Source organism: Oncorhynchus gorbuscha, unplaced genomic scaffold (assembly GCF_021184085.1).
Source record: "Oncorhynchus gorbuscha isolate QuinsamMale2020 ecotype Even-year unplaced genomic scaffold, OgorEven_v1.0 Un_scaffold_8:::fragment_4:::debris, whole genome shotgun sequence".
Lineage (NCBI taxonomy): Eukaryota > Metazoa > Chordata > Actinopteri > Salmoniformes > Salmonidae > Oncorhynchus > Oncorhynchus gorbuscha.
Genome location: NW_025745588.1, coordinates 14,577 through 32,929, shown reverse-complemented (window position 1 = coordinate 32,929; position 18,353 = coordinate 14,577). Strand labels below are relative to the sequence as shown.

The 18,353-nt window shown below is 43.1% G+C and overlaps 1 protein-coding gene across 1 annotated transcript in view; it reads left to right on the top strand.

Moving 5' to 3' along the window:
• The window catches only part of LOC124019264 (TBC1 domain family member 22B-like), a 119,874-nt gene that overhangs the window by 88,092 nt on the left and 13,429 nt on the right, over positions 1-18,353 (top strand). The window contains exon 5 of the mRNA XM_046334640.1: positions 4,387-4,482. Within this exon, the coding sequence (XP_046190596.1) occupies positions 4,387-4,482 (96 nt within the window). The remainder of the gene's footprint in view (positions 1-4,386; positions 4,483-18,353) is intronic.

The following is an 18,353-nucleotide window of genomic DNA, read 5'->3' as shown; positions in this document are numbered from 1 at the left end:
GTAGTATCTAACTAAATGCTTGTCTTCCTTGCTCCAACAGTGCAGTAGTATCTAACTAAATGCTTGTGTTCCTAGCTCCAACAGTGCAGTAGTATCTAACTAAATGCTTGTGTTCCTAGCTCCAACAGTGCAGTAGTATCTAACTAAATGCTTGTGTTCCTAGCTCCAACAGTGCAGTAGTATCTAACTAAATGCTTGTGTTCCTAGCTCCAACAGTACAGTGGTATCTAACTAAATGCTTGTGTTCCTAGCTCCAACAGTACAGTGGTATCTAACTAAATGCTTGTGTTCCTAGCTCCAACAGTACAGTGGTATCTAACTAAATGCTTGTGTTCCTAGCTCCAACAGTGCAGCAGTATCTAACTAAATGCTTGTGTTCCTAGCTCCAACAGTGCAGTAGTATCTAACTAAATGCTTGTGTTCCTAGCTCCAACAGTACAGTGGTATCTAACTAAATGTTTGTGTTCCTAGCTCCAACAGTGCAGCAGTATCTAACTAAATGCTTGTGTTCCTAGCTCCAACAGTACAGTGGTATCTAACTAAATGCTTGTGTTCCTAGCTCCAACAGTGCAGTAGTATCTAACTAAATGCTTGTGTTCCTAGCTCCAACAGTGCAGTAGTTTCTAGCAATACACAACAATACATATACATCTAAAAGTAAAAGAATGGAATTAAAAAATGTCAATAATAGGACGAGCAATGTCGGAGTGGCATTGCTTTCCGGGCTGGTTGAAATAACACAAAAAAAAACGTTCTGGGATAAAATAGAAATATACTGCAAGGTTCCTAAGGAGCTTGAAGCAGAGCTGCCATGTCTGTTGGTGCCATCTTACTCCGTGTCAACAGTTGACTAATGAAAAAGATACCAAAATGTAGAGTATTTTGTCCTTTAAGGTGTGCCCTGGCATCACAGTATGAAAACACCATCAATACCAGCTGCTTAGTGAAAACAGGAAATTATAGAGGTTGGATGATGAAGAGAGAACTTTTGTCTTGTATGTTTTAGAAGCTTTATGGGGGGAATTCTATCGAGCAACAACTGTTTAGCAAGCAGTAACTAATGTGAAGCTACCATATCTCATGCTTCATAATATGTACATAGATGTGTTGGAATTTCTATGTAGATAAGTGATTTTCTTAGCTGTGGGCCTAGTCTATGTGCCCTACACAGGTATATCCATATAAACAGTCTGCACTCAGCAGTGTGTCACACCTGTGAATGTTTTGACCTCACTGTGAAGGGAATGTTTCCCACTGCCGTACCTCCAACAGTTAGTTATCCTTGAAGAGCACTGTCCCTGTCCCTGTCCTGTCTGTTTATTGGAGTGAAGAAGGAACACAGCCATTGATTTTCATTATGCTCCCTCCGTGTCTGGCATAAACGACGACCTGTTGCCCCTCGCTGTGAATACGCTAATATCACACTTGCCCTGTGCTTTGCTTCACTGTGCTGCGGCACTGAACTACAGCACGCCGGCCCGGAATGGAAAATGTCATTTTCGAACAACCCCCTCTTCTCCAGTGCGAACAGCATTAGTCTTGACTATTTACCCAGGAAAGTGGGAATAATTCCCTTCCTTAGAGTCTTGACATGGCGCTGCATCTGTAAGAGACATCCAGGGATCATAACCTGGCCCAGTCCAACCCAATGTGGTTATTGGGTTATTGTTTAGCTGCTCCCTCGCTCCCAGACACACGCATGTACACACACACACACACACACACACAGTATGCACACTTTCTATCTCTGCTCCCTCTCTCTGAGACTGTTTGATTGTGGCTAGTATATATATATTTTAAATAAATAAAAATATTTATTTAACTAAGCAAGTCAGTTAAGAACATTCGTATTTTCAAGGACGGCCTAGGAACAGTGGGTTAACTGCCTTGTTCAGGGGCAGAATGACAGATTCTTACCTTGTCAGCTCGAGGATTCGATCTTGCAACCTTTCGGTTACTAGTCCAACGCTCTAACCACTAGGCTACCTGCCGCCCCACAGGAGTAGTTGTTCAGGGGCAGGGGCAGCTCAGGGATTAGATCCAGCAACCTTTCGGTTACTGGCCCAACGCTCTAACCACTAGGCTACCTGCCGCCCCACAGGAGTAGTTGTTCAGGGGCAGCTCGGAGATTAGATCCAGCAACCTTTCGGTTACTGGCCCAACGCTCTAACCACTAGGCTACCTGCCGCCCCAAATATAATATGCAAATATACAGTTGTGGCCAAAAGTTGAGAGAATGACCACAAATATACATTTTCACAAAGTCTGCTGCCTCAGTTTGTATGATGGAAATTTGCATATACTCCAGAATGTTATGAAGAATGATCCGATGAATTGCAATTAATTGCAAAGTCACCCTTTGCCATGGGGAACTGATTCCCCAAAAAAACATTACCACTGCATTTCAGCCCTGCCACAAAAGGACCAGCTGACATGTCAGTGATTCTCTGGTTAACACAGGTGTGAGTGTTGACGAGGACAAGGCTGGCGATCACTCTGTCATGCTGATTGAGTTCGAATAACAGACTGGAAGCTTCAAAAAGAGGGTGGTGCTTGGAATCATTGTTCTTCCTCTGTCAACCATGGTGACCTGCAAGGAAACATGTGCCGTCATCATTGCTTTGCACAAAAAGGGATTCACAGGCAAGGATATTGCTGCCAGTAAGATTGCACCTAAATCAACCATTTATCGGATCATCAAGAACTTCAAGGAGAGCGGTTCAATTGTTGTGAAGAAGGCTTCAGGCCGCCCAAGAAAGTCCAGCAAGCGCCAGGACAGTCTCCTAAAGTTGATTCAGCTGAGGGATCGGGGCACCACCAGTACATAGCTTGCTCAGGAATGGCAGCAGGCAGTGCATCTGCACGCACAGTGAGACAAAGACTTTTGAAGGATGGCCTGGTGTCAAGAAGGGCAGCAAAGAAGCCACTTCTCTCCAAGAAAAACATCAGGTACGGACTGATACTCTGCAAAAGGTACACGGATTGGACTGCTGAGGACTGGGTTAAAGTCATTTTCTCTGATGAATCCCCTTTCCGATTGTTTGGGGCATCCGGAAAAAGCTTGTCCGGAGACGAGGTGAGTTCTCAGTCCTGTGTCATGCCAACAGTAAAGCATCCTGAGACCATTCATGTGTCTTCTCAGCCAAGGGAGTGGGCTCACTCACAATTTTGCCTAAGAACACAGCCATGAATGAAGAATGTTACCAACACATCCTCAGAGAGCAACTTCTCTCAACCATCCAGAAACAGTTTGGTCACGAACAATGCCTTTTCCAGCATGATGGAGCACCTTGCCATGAGCCAAAAGTAATATTTGAGTCGATATCTGGGTCCATGGCCAAGAAACTCCCAAGACCTTAATCCCATTGAGAACTTGTCGTCAATCCTCAAGAGGCGGGTGGACAAACAAAAACCCACAAATTCTGACAAACTCCAAGCATTGATTATGCAAGAATGGGCTGCCGTCAGTCAGGATGTGGCCTAGAAGTTAATTGACAGCATGCCAGGGTGGATTGCAGAGGTCTTGAAAAAGAAGGGTGAACACTGCAAATATTCAATGTCATGCAATTGTCAATAAAATACTTTGACACTTATGAAATGCTTGTAATTATACTTCGGAATTCGTAGTAACATCTGGCAAAAAATATCCAAAGACACTGATGCAGCAAACCTTTTGGAAATGAATATTTGTGTCATTCTCAACACTTTAGGCCATCGACTGTATATTTTTGCAGAAGAGATGCCTGGATGCTGAGCGTTTGTGAAGACCCATATTACTGTGAGCACTTGAACACATTGTCCTATTTCCACTCCTTTCCTCCTTCAGTCGGTTTTAAGAGCTTTAATTGTCTTCCCCTGGATAGCCCTTTAGATGAGGGCTATAGACCATCTCACTCTCTCTCTCTCTCTCTCTCTCTCTCTCTCTCTCTCTCTCTCTCTCTCTCTCTCTCTCTCTCTCTCTCTCTCTCTCTCTCTCTCTCTCACTTTAATTTCCCTCCTTTATTCAGCGCTGTAGAAACGGGCCTGGAAATGGAATGAGCGTCTGAAGGAAGGGAGGAGAAAAAGTAAAGGGCAAATTTAAAAGGGATTTGTCTTTCAGCTCCTAGTCGAATGTAAATTCTCTGATTGTGACAGAAAATATGTAGTCTCCCCCCCCAGTAAGCGTTCAAATTCCCACTCTGAGAGTAGATTTAAGTCTTCCTTTCAAACATAATGTCAAGGTATAGACGGCCTAAGTGGAGAGATGGAGGATGCTACAGTATTATCTTCACTGTCGCCCTGCTGCTGCTTTCTAATGCTGTCTGTTCAATACTGAGTTCATTGTCAAAATAACTCAGGCTATGTTAGAACATTTGTTTAGTTGTGTAATTCTGTCTCTCTCTGCAGGCTGAACCTGAGGGATTCTCTCACTTCCATCTCTACGTGTGTGCTGCTTTCCTGGTACGATGGAGGAAAGAGATTCTGGACGAGAGAGATTTCCAGGTAAGAGAGAAGGATGGAAATGTATGGTGTCGTTCCTACATCACCTTTTACTGAGGTCCTGGGTGAGAAAAAGACCACCTTTTAATAGTGATGTTTCCATGGCTTTTGATTTGGAAGAGTGAGATCTCTGACTCTATCCCCATGTTGCTCTATTTAAGAAAGGCTGTCATTTTGACTTTGGTCATTTGGCCACAAAGGGTGCTGTTTAAAACTAGTGCATTGTTTATACAGGGAATAGGGTGTCATTTGAGACTATGCCACTAAGTATGAATGTGAGTCCCAGTAGGGCTGAGCAGTGTGTGCCGGCCAGTGTGATCTTCTCTCCAGCACATCCCAGCCCAGCACTGCGCTCATCATTAACTACAGGGATCAGGGGTCATATTGGCTGCATTAGTGGGATGACAGCAGCAGCTGCTGCAAGGTGACATTGGCATGAAGCAGGAATCAGACTTTGGGCCCTGCCCCCTAGTTCCTCTCTTCTCTCAGTTTCTCTTATTGACTGAGGTAATCTTTCCCCTGCATGCATCTTCTCTTCTGTTGAAAAATACCTCTCAACCACGCTCTGAACAGTTTTGGGTCAATGGATGCTGCTTCAGCTTTAATGAGACACGTTTCCAAGTTCTCCTTTCCTCTCCCTCCTAGTCCCTCATTACCCTTCCTCTCCCTCCTAGTCCGTTATTACCCTTCCTCTCACTCCTTTTCCCACCCTCTCCTCCTCCTTCCCTCTCTGTGCAGATTGAATTGAAACTGGTGTGTGGTTGAATATGCAGAGGTTCAGTGGTGCATGTCGCGAGGGGCTCAGTGTGTGTGTGTGTGTGTGTGTGTGTGTGTGTGTGTGTGTGTGTGTGTGTGTGTGTGTGTGTGTGTGTGTGTGTGTGTGTGTGTGCACGTGTGAGCATGCGCCTGTGTGTGTGTCCGTGTGTCGCAATTGATTTATAGTGTTTACAGTGCCCACTGATTTAGTATTATCCCTGCTGCACCGCTGCACCACACACACACAGCTTGGCATGCAGACTGCCACCGACGCGCCAGAGGCACTAACACTCGCGTCCATCTATCCTCTTTTCGTCCTCCCCTGGGAGAGAGAGAGGGGGCTCTCTTTCTCCGTTATTTCATCTCTCTCTACCTCTCCCTCCGTCTTTATTTAATCTCTCTCTTACCTCTCCCTCCGTCTTTATTTCATCTCTCTCTACCTCTCCCTCCGTCTTTATTTCATCTCTCTCTTACCTCTCCCTCTGTCTTTATTTCATCTCTCTCTACCTCTCCCTCCGTCTTTATTTCATCTCTCTCTTACCTCTCCCTCCGTCTTTATTTCATCTCTCTCTTACCTCTCCCTCAGTCTTTATTTCATCTCTCTCTACCTCTCCCTCCGTCTTTATTTCATCTCTCTCTTACCTCTCCCTCCGTCTTTATTTCATCTCTCTCTACCTCTCCCTCCGTCTTTATTTCATCTCTCTTACCTCTCCCTCCGTCTTTATTTCATCTCTCTCTTACCTCTCCCTCCGTCTTTATTTCATCTCTCTCTTACCTCTCCCTCTGTCTTTATTTCATCTCTCTACCTCTCCCTCCGTCTTTATTTCATCTCTCTCTTACCTCTCCCTCCGTCTTCATTTCATCTCTCTCTTACCTCCCCCTCCGTCTTTATTTAATCTTTCTCTGTCTTTATTTCATCTCTCTACCTCTCCCTCTGTCTTTATTTCATCTCTCTCTACCTCTCCCTCCGTCTTTATTACATCTCTCTCTTACCTCTCCCTCTGTCTTTATTTCATCTCTCTACCTCTCCCTCCGTCTTTATTTCATCTCTCTCTTACCTCTCCCTCCGTCTTTATTTCATCTTTCTCTGTCTTTATTTCATCTCTCTACCTCTCCCTCCGTCTTTATTTCATCTCTCTCTACCTCTCCCTCCGTCTTTATTACATCTCTCTCTTACCTCTCCCTCTGTCTTTATTTCATCTCTCTACCTCTCCCTCCATCTTTATTTCATCTCTCTCTTACCTCTCCCTCCGTCTTCATTTCATCTCTCTTTTACCTCTCCCTCCGTCTTTATTTCATCTCCCTCTGTCTTTATTTCATCTCTCTACCTCTCCCTCCGTCTTTATTTCATCTCTCTCTTACCTCTCCCTCCATCTTCATTTCATCTCTCTCTTACCTCTCCCTCCGTCTTTATTTAATCTCTCTCTGTCTTTATTTCATATCTCTCTACCTCTCCCTCCGTCTTTATTTCATCTCTCTCTTACCTCTCCCTCCGTCTTCATTTCATCTCTCTCTTACCTCTCCCTCCGTCTTTATTTCATCTCTCTCTGTCTTTATTTCATCTCTCTCTACCTCTCCCTCCGTCTTTATTTCATCTCTCTCTACCTCTCCCTCCGTCTTTATTACATCTCTCTCTCTTACCTCTCCCTCTGTCTTTATTTCATCTCTCTACCTCTCCCTCCGTCTTTATTTCATCTCTCTCTTACCTCTCCCTCCATCTTTATTTCATCTCTCTCTGTCTTTATTTCATCTCTCTCTACCTCTCCCTCCGTCTTTATTTCATCTCTCTCTTACCTCTCCCTCCGTCTTTATTTCATCTCTCTCTTACCTCTCCCTCCGTCTTTATTTCATCTCTCTGTCTTTATTTCATCTCTCTCTACCTCTCCCTCCGTCTTTATTTCATCTCTCTCTACCTCCCTCCTCTTTATTTCATCTCTCCCTCCGTCTTTATTACATCTCCCTCTCTTTATTTCATCTCTCTCTCTCCCTCTGTCTTTATTTCATCTCTCTACCTCTCCCTCCGTCTTTATTTCATCTCTCTCTACCTCTCCCTCCGTCTTTATTTCATCTCTCTCTTACCTCTCCCTCGTCTTTTTATTTCATCTCTCTGTCTTTATTTCATCTCTCTACCTCTCCCTCCGTCTTTATTTCATCTCTCTCTACCTCTCCCTCCTTTATTTCATTTCATCTCTCTCTGTCTTTATTTCATCTCTCTACCTCTCCCTCAGTCTTTATTTCATCTCTCTCTACCTCTCCCTCCGTCTTTATTACATCTCTCTCTTACCTCTCCCTCTGTCTTTATTTCATCTCTACCTCTCCCTCCGTCTTTATTTCATCTCTCTCTACCTCTCCCTCCGTCTTTATTTCATCTCTCTCTACCTCTCCCTCCGTCTTTATTTCATCTCTCTCTTACCTCTCCCTCTGTCTTTATTACATCTCTCTCTTACCTCTCCCTCTGTCTTTATTTCATCTCTCTCTACCTCTCCCTCCGTCTTTATTTCATCTCTCTCCGTCTTTATTTCATCTCTCTCTACCTCTCCCTCCGTCTTTATTTCATCTCTCTCTACCTCTCCCTCCGTCTTTATTTCATCTCTCTCTTACCTCTCCCTCCGTCTTTATTTCATCTCTCTCTACCTCTCCCTCCGTCTTTATTTCATCTCTGTCTTACCTCTCCCTCCGTCTTTATTTCATCTCTCTCTTACCTCTCCCTCCGTCTTTATTTCATCTCTCTCTACCTCTCCCTCCGTCTTTATTTCTTCTCTCTCTTACCTCTCCCTCTGTCTTTATTTCTTCTCTCTCTACCTCTCCCTCCGTCTTTATTTCTTCTCTCTCTTACCTCTCCCTCTGTCTTTATTTCTTCTCTCTCTTACCTCTCCCTCTGTCTTTATTTCATCTCTCTCTACCTCTCCCTCCTTTAGACCTCCAGTGTTCCTCTCCCCTCTTTCTTAATTCTTATTCTGAAATGGATTAAATCATGTTGTTTTTCTCATTTATGAAAAATGTAAAACTATTACATTTACATAAGTATTCAGACCCTTTACTCAGTACTGTGTTGAAGCACCTTTGGCAGCATTTACAGCCTTAAGTCTTATTGGGTATGAAGCTACAAGCTTGGAACACCTGTATTTGGGGAGTTTCACCCATTCTTCTCTGCAGATCCTCTCAATTTCTGTCTGGTTGGATGGGGAGCGTTGCTGCACACAGGTCTCTCCTGAGATGTTCTATCAGGTTCAAGTCCGGGCTCTGGCTGAGCCACTCAAGGACATTTACAGACTTGTCCCGAAGCCACTCCTGCATTGTCTTGGCTGTTCATCAGACCAGAGAATTTTGTTTATCAAGTTCTGAGACTATTTAGAATTCCTTTTGGAAAACTCCAAGCGGGCTGTCAGGTGCCCTTTTCTGAGGAGTGGCTTCTGTGTGGCCACTCTACCATAAAGGATTGATTGTTTGAGTGCTGCAGACATGGTTGTCCTTTTTAGAAGGTCCTCCCATTTCCAGAGGAACTCTAGACCTCTAGACCATCGGGTTCTTGGTCACCTCCCTTTCCAAGGCCCTTCTCCCCCGACTGCTCGGTTTAGCCGGGCGGCCAGCTCTAGGAAGACTTGGTGGTTCCAAACTTATTCCATTTAACAATGACGGACACCACTGTGGTTCTTGGGGACCTTCAATGCTGCATAAATGTTTTTGTACCGTTCCCCATATCTGTGCCTCGACGCAATCCTGTCTCGAATCTCTAAGACAATTCCTTCCACCTCACGGCTTGGTTTTTGCTCTGACATGAACTGTCAACTATGGGAACTTATATAGACATGTGTTTGCCTTTCCAAATCATGTCCAATCAATTGAATTTAACATTGAATTTGTAATACATTTGCCAAGATTTATGAAAACCTGTTTTCGCTTTGTCACTATTGGTTATTGTGCGTAGATTGAGTTTTTAATTTTTTGGTTAATCCATTTTAGAATAAGCATGTAACGTAACAGAATATGGGACGAGTCAAGGGGTCTGAATACCCATCGAAGGCACTGTGTGTTCCACCGTCATCACTGACTTACACCTCTACCTTACACCCGCTGTAAAACCTCATGAGAACATTTCTACCTTTTTGACTCTAGTGCTGAAGGCCATGTTCACGTTTCTTCTTACTTAATTGCCTACAATACAGTATGGTTCTACTTGGAATGGGATGGAGGTTTGGCATTTCCCTCTCTGGATAAGAGGCTATAGGCAGAGAGAAGTGTGATTATGAGAACTGTAATGAGTGTTCAATCTAAAGGTGTGGATTGGCTACACAATGAGTCACCATGGCGATTTTGTCACAAAATGAGACTTGGGTTAATGCCGCTGTGAGTCTGTGTGTGCGTGTGTGTGGCTGACATTCTCCCTGTCAGTGTTCTGCACCTCCTGCTCTGACTGTGCTTTGACCATCTGCAGCCCCAGCTAGCCAGTCCCCTCCTCTGTACTGACCACTGATGTCCTGACGGCCAGGCCTATTCTTGGCAGAAGGGCTGGTAATAAGTTTGACCTAATTAGGCAGCCAGGCAGCAGAGGACCAGAATTTGACAGTAGACTAGAGCCAGTCTCAGGTCCATTATGTATCAGCCAGGCAGGGGAGGACCAGAGACCAGAGCTGGACAGGAGTCACAAGACGGACAGACACAGACCTTGCCTACTTCCTTCATCCCAGGCCAAGGCCTGCTGTTCAGGCCAACCTGCCTCAAGCAAACCCACCCCAGTAATAGGGCTTTGGTCCCCAGAAAAACTAACCTACTTCTGGGTTTCTTCCCTTCTAACTCGCATCCAAGACTGGGACTTTGGCTCCCAGCTAGCTAATCCACCCTAGTCTTTGGCTTTGCCCCTATTAATTGACTTTGGCTTTGACCTTAGCCTTCATCAAACCGACCTCGGACTCTAGTTGATATACCCAGTAAATCCCCCCCACAGTGGGGCTGGTCCCCACCAGCAGCCCACCCACCCTGACTCCAGCCCAGCTCCAGGCCCTTGGCATCATCTCCACAGATTGGCCAGGCCTCAGAGCCTGCTCCATTACTCCCACAAACAGTCTGTCTCTCTCAGCAGTGACCTTTCATCTGGGTCTTTTTGATTACCATGCAGTGACAGTTCAGAGCACACTAACTCACATGGTTCTGCTCTCCTCTCACACTGTACTGTACTCTTCTGGTCGCTCCAGGCTACTCTTGCTCGCACTCGCTGTCTGCGTCTCAAATGGTTCCCTTTCCCTTATATAGTGGACTAGTTTTGACCAGAGCCCTATGGGCCCTCGTCGATATTAGCGCACTAGAAATGGAATAGGGTGCCGTTTGAGACAGGCACTCTGCCGCTCTCCTCACTGGACTACAGCAAGGCTCAGGACTGATGAAGTGAACGCTAGGCCCGCCCTGGTAGGGTTTAGCTAGTAAATGACATGAGTGATTATTTAAATAAAAACGGGCTTCAGTAATATATAATTCACTGCTTCCTTGTTGTTGGGTTGGATCGGGGGGGCAAGGAGGGGGGGGTTCGTTTCAACGCAATTCAACTCAATGCGGAATAGAAAATGTAATTGACTCTGAGTCTAAAGGGATATTGCATCCCTCCTGCACCTCCAGTAAACTGAATGACCCATAGAGGAGTGCAGGGCATAGGGATGCAATGGCTCTGTTAGGCTGTTAGCTTGGCATTAGCCTGGAGGGATAATGACAGCTTCCTGTGGTTCAGACCTTGTTCTGGTCAGCCTCTCTAATCACAGAGTCTCTGAGTATATTCCTCTATCTCCCAAGAGCACTGCTTGTGACACAGAATGCATCGGATTTGTTTGTGTGGGTGTGTGCACATGCATGTGCAGACACAGAGTTGAAGCGTTTTCTTGTTGCGTGTGTGTATGTGTTGAGAGAGTTGAAGAGTTCACCGTGTGTGGGTGTGCGCGCACGCATATCTGTGTGTCTTTATGAGCACTTGTCCGTGTGACTCCTCTCTCCACTGTGCCTGCCGTCTGCTCTCCTCTTTTTCCCCTCTCCCCTCCTTGGCCCCCTTGCCGTGAGCCACCACAGGGCCACAGACAGCCAAATGTCAGAGCCCGCTGGCATGTACTGAGGCCAATATGCAGCAAATGAGCCCTCATTATCTATTTGTTTATCACATAATGGGAAGCCTTTTCTCAGGCTAATGAAACAGACACACAGGCTGCAGCCCAAAATGGCATCCTATTCCCTCAACTGCTTTTCAACAGGACTCTGGTCAAAGGTTGTGTGCTATAAGGGTGCCATTTGGGATTCATCCAAAGATTCCTTTTCCTCCCAGTCTCTGATCAGCGACTACATTTCACCCGGCCTCTGGTTTCACAGAAAATGATGATCAAACTGGTCTACAAATCAGGTCAGAATCTAGGCCCACCATCTTGTAATGCATCCTGGACCTTACCTTAAAGCTAGAATCATTATATGGTGAAACTGCCACGTCCGTTTGGGATATCACAACGCAAAAGACGTTCCCGCTATCAACGAACAATGTTTTTTATTTATTTTATACCTCTGACGTCATCGTGCGTGAGAACAGCAGAATATGTACTGCAATATGTTTGACCATGCTGCTGGATGCTCCTCTCCTCTGTTGAATCTGCGAAACCAAAATGTTGACATAGGCACTGGGGTGAAAATATCTTTACTGCAGGATATAACCTGTGCTTTATACGGCTTATATACAGGTTGTACTTAAAACAAGCCGTTCCTATGCTCCTACAGGTTCCTTAGAGCATCATTTGCCTGTCTAAAGTCAGCAGTCTACAAGCAGTCTAGCGCTGGCTGCTGTCTTAGCTGTCCATTACCTGTCCTATTCAGTTGTCTTTGTCCTGCCATGCACCAGAGGCTGGCTCACCTGACACCTCCCACACGCCTTTCCTCCCAGCTTAGCCCTGTACAGAACAAGATGCCTCACACACTGCCTCTGTCACCCTCTCTATCTCTGTGTGTCTGTCTGTACAGGCTTCCTCTCTGAAGGACACCAGAATTAAATCTAGAATCGTCTTCCTATTTCGCAACAAAGCCTCCTTCACTCATGCTGCCAAACACACCCTCATAAAACTGACCATCCTGCTGATCCTCGACTTCGGCGATGCCATTTATAAAATAGCTTCCAACACTCTACTCAACAAATTGGATGCAGTCTATCACAGTGCCATCCGTTTTGTCACCAAAGCCTCATATACTAACTAGAGGTCGACCGATTAATCGGAATGGCCGATTTAATTGGGGCCGATTTCAAGTTTTCATAACAATCGGATATTGGTATTTTTGGACAGCTATTTGGCCAATTGTTTTAATTCATTTAAAACATTTTTGTTATACCTTTTATTTAATCTTTATTTAACTAGGCAAGTCAGTTAAGAACACATTCTTATTTTCAATGATGGCCTAGGAACAGTGGGTTAACTGCCTCGTTCAGGGGCAGAACGACAGTTTTTTTACCTTGTCGGGGGATTCAATCGTGCAACCTTACAGTTAACTAGTCCAACGCTCAAACCACCTGATTACATTGCACTCCACGATGAGACTGCCTGTTATGCGAATGCAGTAAGCCAAGGTAAGTTGCTAGCTAGCATTAAACTTATCTTTTAAAAAACAATCAATCAATCATAATCACTAGTTAACGACACATGGTTGATGATATTACTAGTTTATCTAGCGTGTCCTGCGTTGCATATAATTGATGCGGTGCGCATCGTTGTTCCAATGTGTACCTAACCATAAACATCAAAGCCTTTCTTAAAAATCAATACACAGAAGTATATATTTTTAAACCTGCATATGTAGCTAAAAGAAATCCAGGTTAGCAGGCAATATTAAACAGGTGAAATTGTGTCACTTCTCTTGCGTTCATTGCACGCAGAGTCGGTGTATACGCAACAGTTTGGGCCACCTAATTTGCCAGAATTTTACGTAATTATGACATAGCATTGAAGCTTGTGCAATGTAACAGCAATATTTAGACTTATGGATGCCACCCATTTGATAAAATATGGAACGGCTTCGTATTTCACTGCAAGAATAAACGTCTTGTTTTCGAGATGATAGTTTCCGGATTCGACCATATAAATGACCTACGGCTTTTATTTCTGTGTGTTATTATGTTATAATTAAGTCTATGTTTTGATAGAGTAATCTGACTGAGCTGTGGTAGGCACCAGCAGGCTCGTAAGCATTCATTCAAACAGCACTTTTGTGCATTTTGCTAGCAGCTCTTCGCAATGCTTCAAGCATTGCGCTGTTTATGACTAAGCCTATCAACTCCCGAGATTAGCTGGTGTAACCCATGTGAAATGGCTAGCTAGTTAGCGGGGTGCGCGCTAGTAGCGTTTCAAACGTCACTCGCTCTGAGACTTGGAGTGGTTGTTCCCCTTGCTTTGCATGGGTAACGCTGCTACGAGGATGGCTGTTGTCGTTGTGTTCCTGGTTCGAGCCCAGGGAGTAGCGAGGAGAGTGACGGAAGCTATACTGTTACACTGGCAAAACTAAAAAGTGCCTATAAGAACATCCAATAGTCAAAGGTTAATGAAATACAAATGGTATAGAGAGAAATAGTCCTATAATTCCTATAATAACTACAACCTAAAACGTCTTACCTGGGAATATTGAAGACTCGTTAAAAGGAACCACCAGCTTCCATATGTTCTCATGTTCTGAGCAAGGAACGTTAGCTTTTTTACATGGCACATATTGCACTTTTACTTTATTCTCCAACACTTTGTTTTTGCATTATTTAAACCAAATTGAACATGTTTAATTATTTATTTGAGGCTAAATTGATTTTATTGATGTATTAAGTTAAAATAAGTGTTCATTCAGTATTGTTGTAATTGTCATTATTACAAATAAAATACAAATTTAATCGTCCGATTAAATCTAATACTAACCACCACTGCGACCTGTACGTTCTCGTTGGCTGGCCCTCGCTTCATACTCGTCGCCAAACCCACTGGCTCCAGGTCATCTACAAGTCTCTGCTGGGAAAGCTCCGCCTTATCTCAGCTCACTGGTCACCATAGCAGCACCCACTCGTAGCACGCGCTCCAGCAGGTATATCTCACAGGTCACCCCCAAAGCCAATTCCTACTTTGGTCGCCTTTCCTTCCAGTTCTCTGCTGCCAATGACTGGAACGAACTGCAAAAATCACTGAAGCTGGAGACTCATATTTACCTCACTAACTTTAAGCACCAGCTGTCAGAGCAGCTCACAGATTACTGCACCTGTGTGTAGGCCATCTGTAAACAGCCTATCCAACTACCTCATCCCCATACTGTATTTATTTATCTTGCTCCTTTGCACCCCAGTATCTCTACTTGCACATTCATCTTCTGCACATCTACCATTCCAGTGTTTATTTGCTATATTATAATTACTTTGCCACCATGGCCTATTTATTGCCTTTACCTCCCTTATCTTTGCACTCACTGTATATAGACTTTTTGTTTTCTTTCTTTCTTTCTACTGTATTATTGACTGTATGTTTTGTTTATTCCATGTGTAACTCTGTGTTGTTGTATGTGTCGAACTGCTATGCTTTTTCTTGGCCAGGTCGCAGTTGCAAATGAGAACTTGTTCTCAACTAGCCTTCCTGGTTAAATAAAGGTTAAATAAACAAATTAAAAATCTGTGATCTTTGTGACCAATACCCCTGAGTCTGAAAGCAGTAGAACACATTTAACTAATGATAGATGGATGGTGTGAGGGAGAAAGAAAATAGAATTGGGTGGAATCAATCTTCCACAGTGTTGTAACAGTTTTGATTTAAATCGAGTTTAGCCTCCAATGGTAAGGGCTTGGAGTTGAGACGCTGTCGTGGAGGGGTTGTTGCATGGTTCTCCCAGGGTTCTGTATGTCTGTATCTGTTCACAGTTCTGCACCACAGCCCAGGAGCGCTTACCCTGACACACATTTAGTCACGAGCAATGGCACGCACACGCACGAGATGGCCCCAGCAGCTCCCGCAGCCAATCAAGCATGTGAAGCAGAAAACTTGAAGTTATGTGCTCTCATAATGGACATCGTACATGAGTACAGGCCTTAATTAAAAAGAGAGGATGTATGGCTACGTGATAACCTGCATGTTAACTCACACTTAGAATATCATCTTATATAATACACACCTCTCTCACACGGTATCATTCATTCTCTTAATATTAGACTGCAGTTGCTGTTCAAATTTTCTCCAGCCATATATCACTTGGTTTTATTAACTTTTTGACAATACAAAAGCATACAATTTAACATTTACATCCACACATTTCAACAAACATGAATGACCTCACACTTGCTCAGTCCCACATGTTCCCACAGTAACCTCGCCCATCCTGCCCGTCTCACAATAACACTTTCTCATTTCTCATCCCCTGGACAGCTCTAGTGCTTGCAATACTTTATGCCATATAGCTTCAAACTGCACTATTCTGCCTCTCTGTAGCCCACATTCTTTTCAGTATTTAATGTGTTTGAGACATCCAGTGTCTTAATGATAGAGGGTCATTTAATTTCCAGTTGTTTAGCAAACCTTTTTCAAAATGATTGATGAAAAAGTACAGTCAGTCCAACACATTGGGTATTCCCCTCGTATGCCATGTCTTAAATTATGCAGATAGGTGGATTTAAAGATAATTTATATTGTAAAACTTCTGACAGCCAACTCTCGAACTCCGCCCGTAACTTTTGGACTTCATAGCACTCCCAGAAAGCATGAATCATTGAGTCACTGTTCGTTTTAGACATGACTCTGCCGTTGTGCTGTACAATTTGGGATTTTTGTCTCTTGTATAAACATTTCTGTACATTAGTTTATACTGGATTAAGCGTACATTTTGTTTATGTTCCAACACTTGTGTGCCAATATCTTGTGCCAATATCAGTTATTTTTAGGTCTTGGTTCCAATAGTTGATTTATTTTTTCCAAAGAGATTCAGTTGGATAGGCTTTCTGCAATGTTTTGTACATCTTACCTCGTATGAGTATCCTTTTCTTACTCAAATAGAATTCCCTCATTTGCTTTGATGTCCAAAAGTTTTCAGATCAATATTTCATGATATATAACTTTTAAGTTGCTTGTATTTGACAATGTATACGTTGGTCAGTCCAAAATTCCTTTCTTAATTCTGTCATGTCAGTAATTGTATTTCCTATTGCCAAGGTATTTATGGTTTCCATGCGGGCCAATTCATCAGTGAATTCTGAAAAGCTTTCCAAGTATTGTTCCATAGTGGTGTATTTTTAGGGATTGAGATTGGTTCTTGTAGAATTCGTTTCATTTTCTTCCATATTGTCATAGTTTTCAATGTTCTTAGCTCCATCCTTTGAAAAAAGACATGAGAAGATTCTGGGGATGATCATGTGCTTCTTCAGTATGTACCCGTTGTTCCTCTAGTGCATTTAACTATATGTTGCAAGTAAAAGCCTTGGGTGGCGAGTTGATACATTTCTACATCTGGAAGGTTAAAACCACCCTCAGAACTATGAGCATGCAATACTTTACTATTTATTCTATTTTATTTGCCCATTTAAATTCTGTTATGGCTGAGTATACTTTTTAAAATAAATATAAAAACTTTGGGAACCATACCATTTTTAAAGAGGTTTATATTACCTTTAAGATTTATGGGAAGACTGTCCCATTTTATTAGATATGCTTTCATGTTGTTGAGGAACGGGATAAAGTAATCTTTACATATTTGTTGTTTGTCACTTTCTGCAAAAAGGAGGGGGGAGAGAGGGCATCCCTGTCTCGTTCCCTTTTCTAAAGAAATATCATCACATAATGTGTTATTTGTTTCTGGAAAGTTGAAGGGTACCAAAGTTTTGACTAGAAAAGGACATTCAAGATGATTGGAAGCCTTTTTGTTTTTTTTATTGTAATGTATTATACTGAAACTTGTTCTTGTAGTTGTTTTTAAGTGTCTGTTTTAATAAACCTTGTTTGATTAATATGTATCAAGTCTGATAAGATCTTTTGTAATTCTGTTGCTTATGAGTTCTTATTATTTTTTGTCACAATTTATTCAACTTATGTGTCTGTGTCGTGCAGACTGAAATAACTGTTTGATACATGTACAGTTGAAGTCGGGAGTTTGCATGACCTGAAAGGCCGCTCAGCAAGGAAGAAGCCACTGCTTCAAAACTGCCATAAAAAAGCTAGACTACGATTTGCAACTGCACATGGGGACAAAGATCGTACTTTTTGGAGAAATGTCCCCTGGTCTGATGAAACAAAAGTACAACTGTTTAGCCATAATGATCATCGTTATTTTTGGAGGAAAAAGGGGGATGCTTGCAAGCCGAAGAATCCCATCCCAAGCGTGGAGCACGAGGGTGGCAGCATCATGTTGTGGGGGTGCTTTGCTGCAGGAGGGACCGATGTGGAAGGGAAATTGAGGAAGAAAATTATGTGGATATATTGAAGCAACATTTCAAGACATCAGTCAGGAAGTTAAAGCTTGGTTGAAAATGGGTCTTCTAAATGGAAGATGGTAAAACGGCTTAAGGACAACAAAGTCAAGGTATTGGAATGGCCATCACAAAGCCCTGACCTCAATCCTATAGAAAATGTGTGGGCAGAACTGAAAAGGCATGTGTGAGCAAGGAGGCCTACAAACCTGACTCCGTTACACCAGCTCTGTCAGGAGGAATGGGCCAAAATCCACTCAACTTATTGTGGAAGGCTACCCGAAACGTTTGACCCAAGTGAAACAATTTAAAGGCATTGCTCCCAAATACCAATTGGGTGTATGTAAACTTCTGACCACTGGGAATGTGATGAAAGAAATACAAGTTTAAATAATTCATTCTCACTACTATTATTCTGACATTTCACATTCTTAAAATAAAGTGGTGATCCTAACTGACTATGACTTTTTATTAGGATGAAATGTCAGAAATTGTGAAAAACTGAGTTTAAATGTATTTGGCTAAGGTGTATGTAAACTTCCGACTTCAACTGTAACTCGGAAGCACTGAATTGAGTGATGTGTGTTGTCATTTCAGTAAATGGGAACACTATTTTGTCCCATAATGTAAAATACATTTATATGGGAAAGCAGTCCATTCCTGGTGCTTTTCTACGCCCTAATGTTTTACGTGT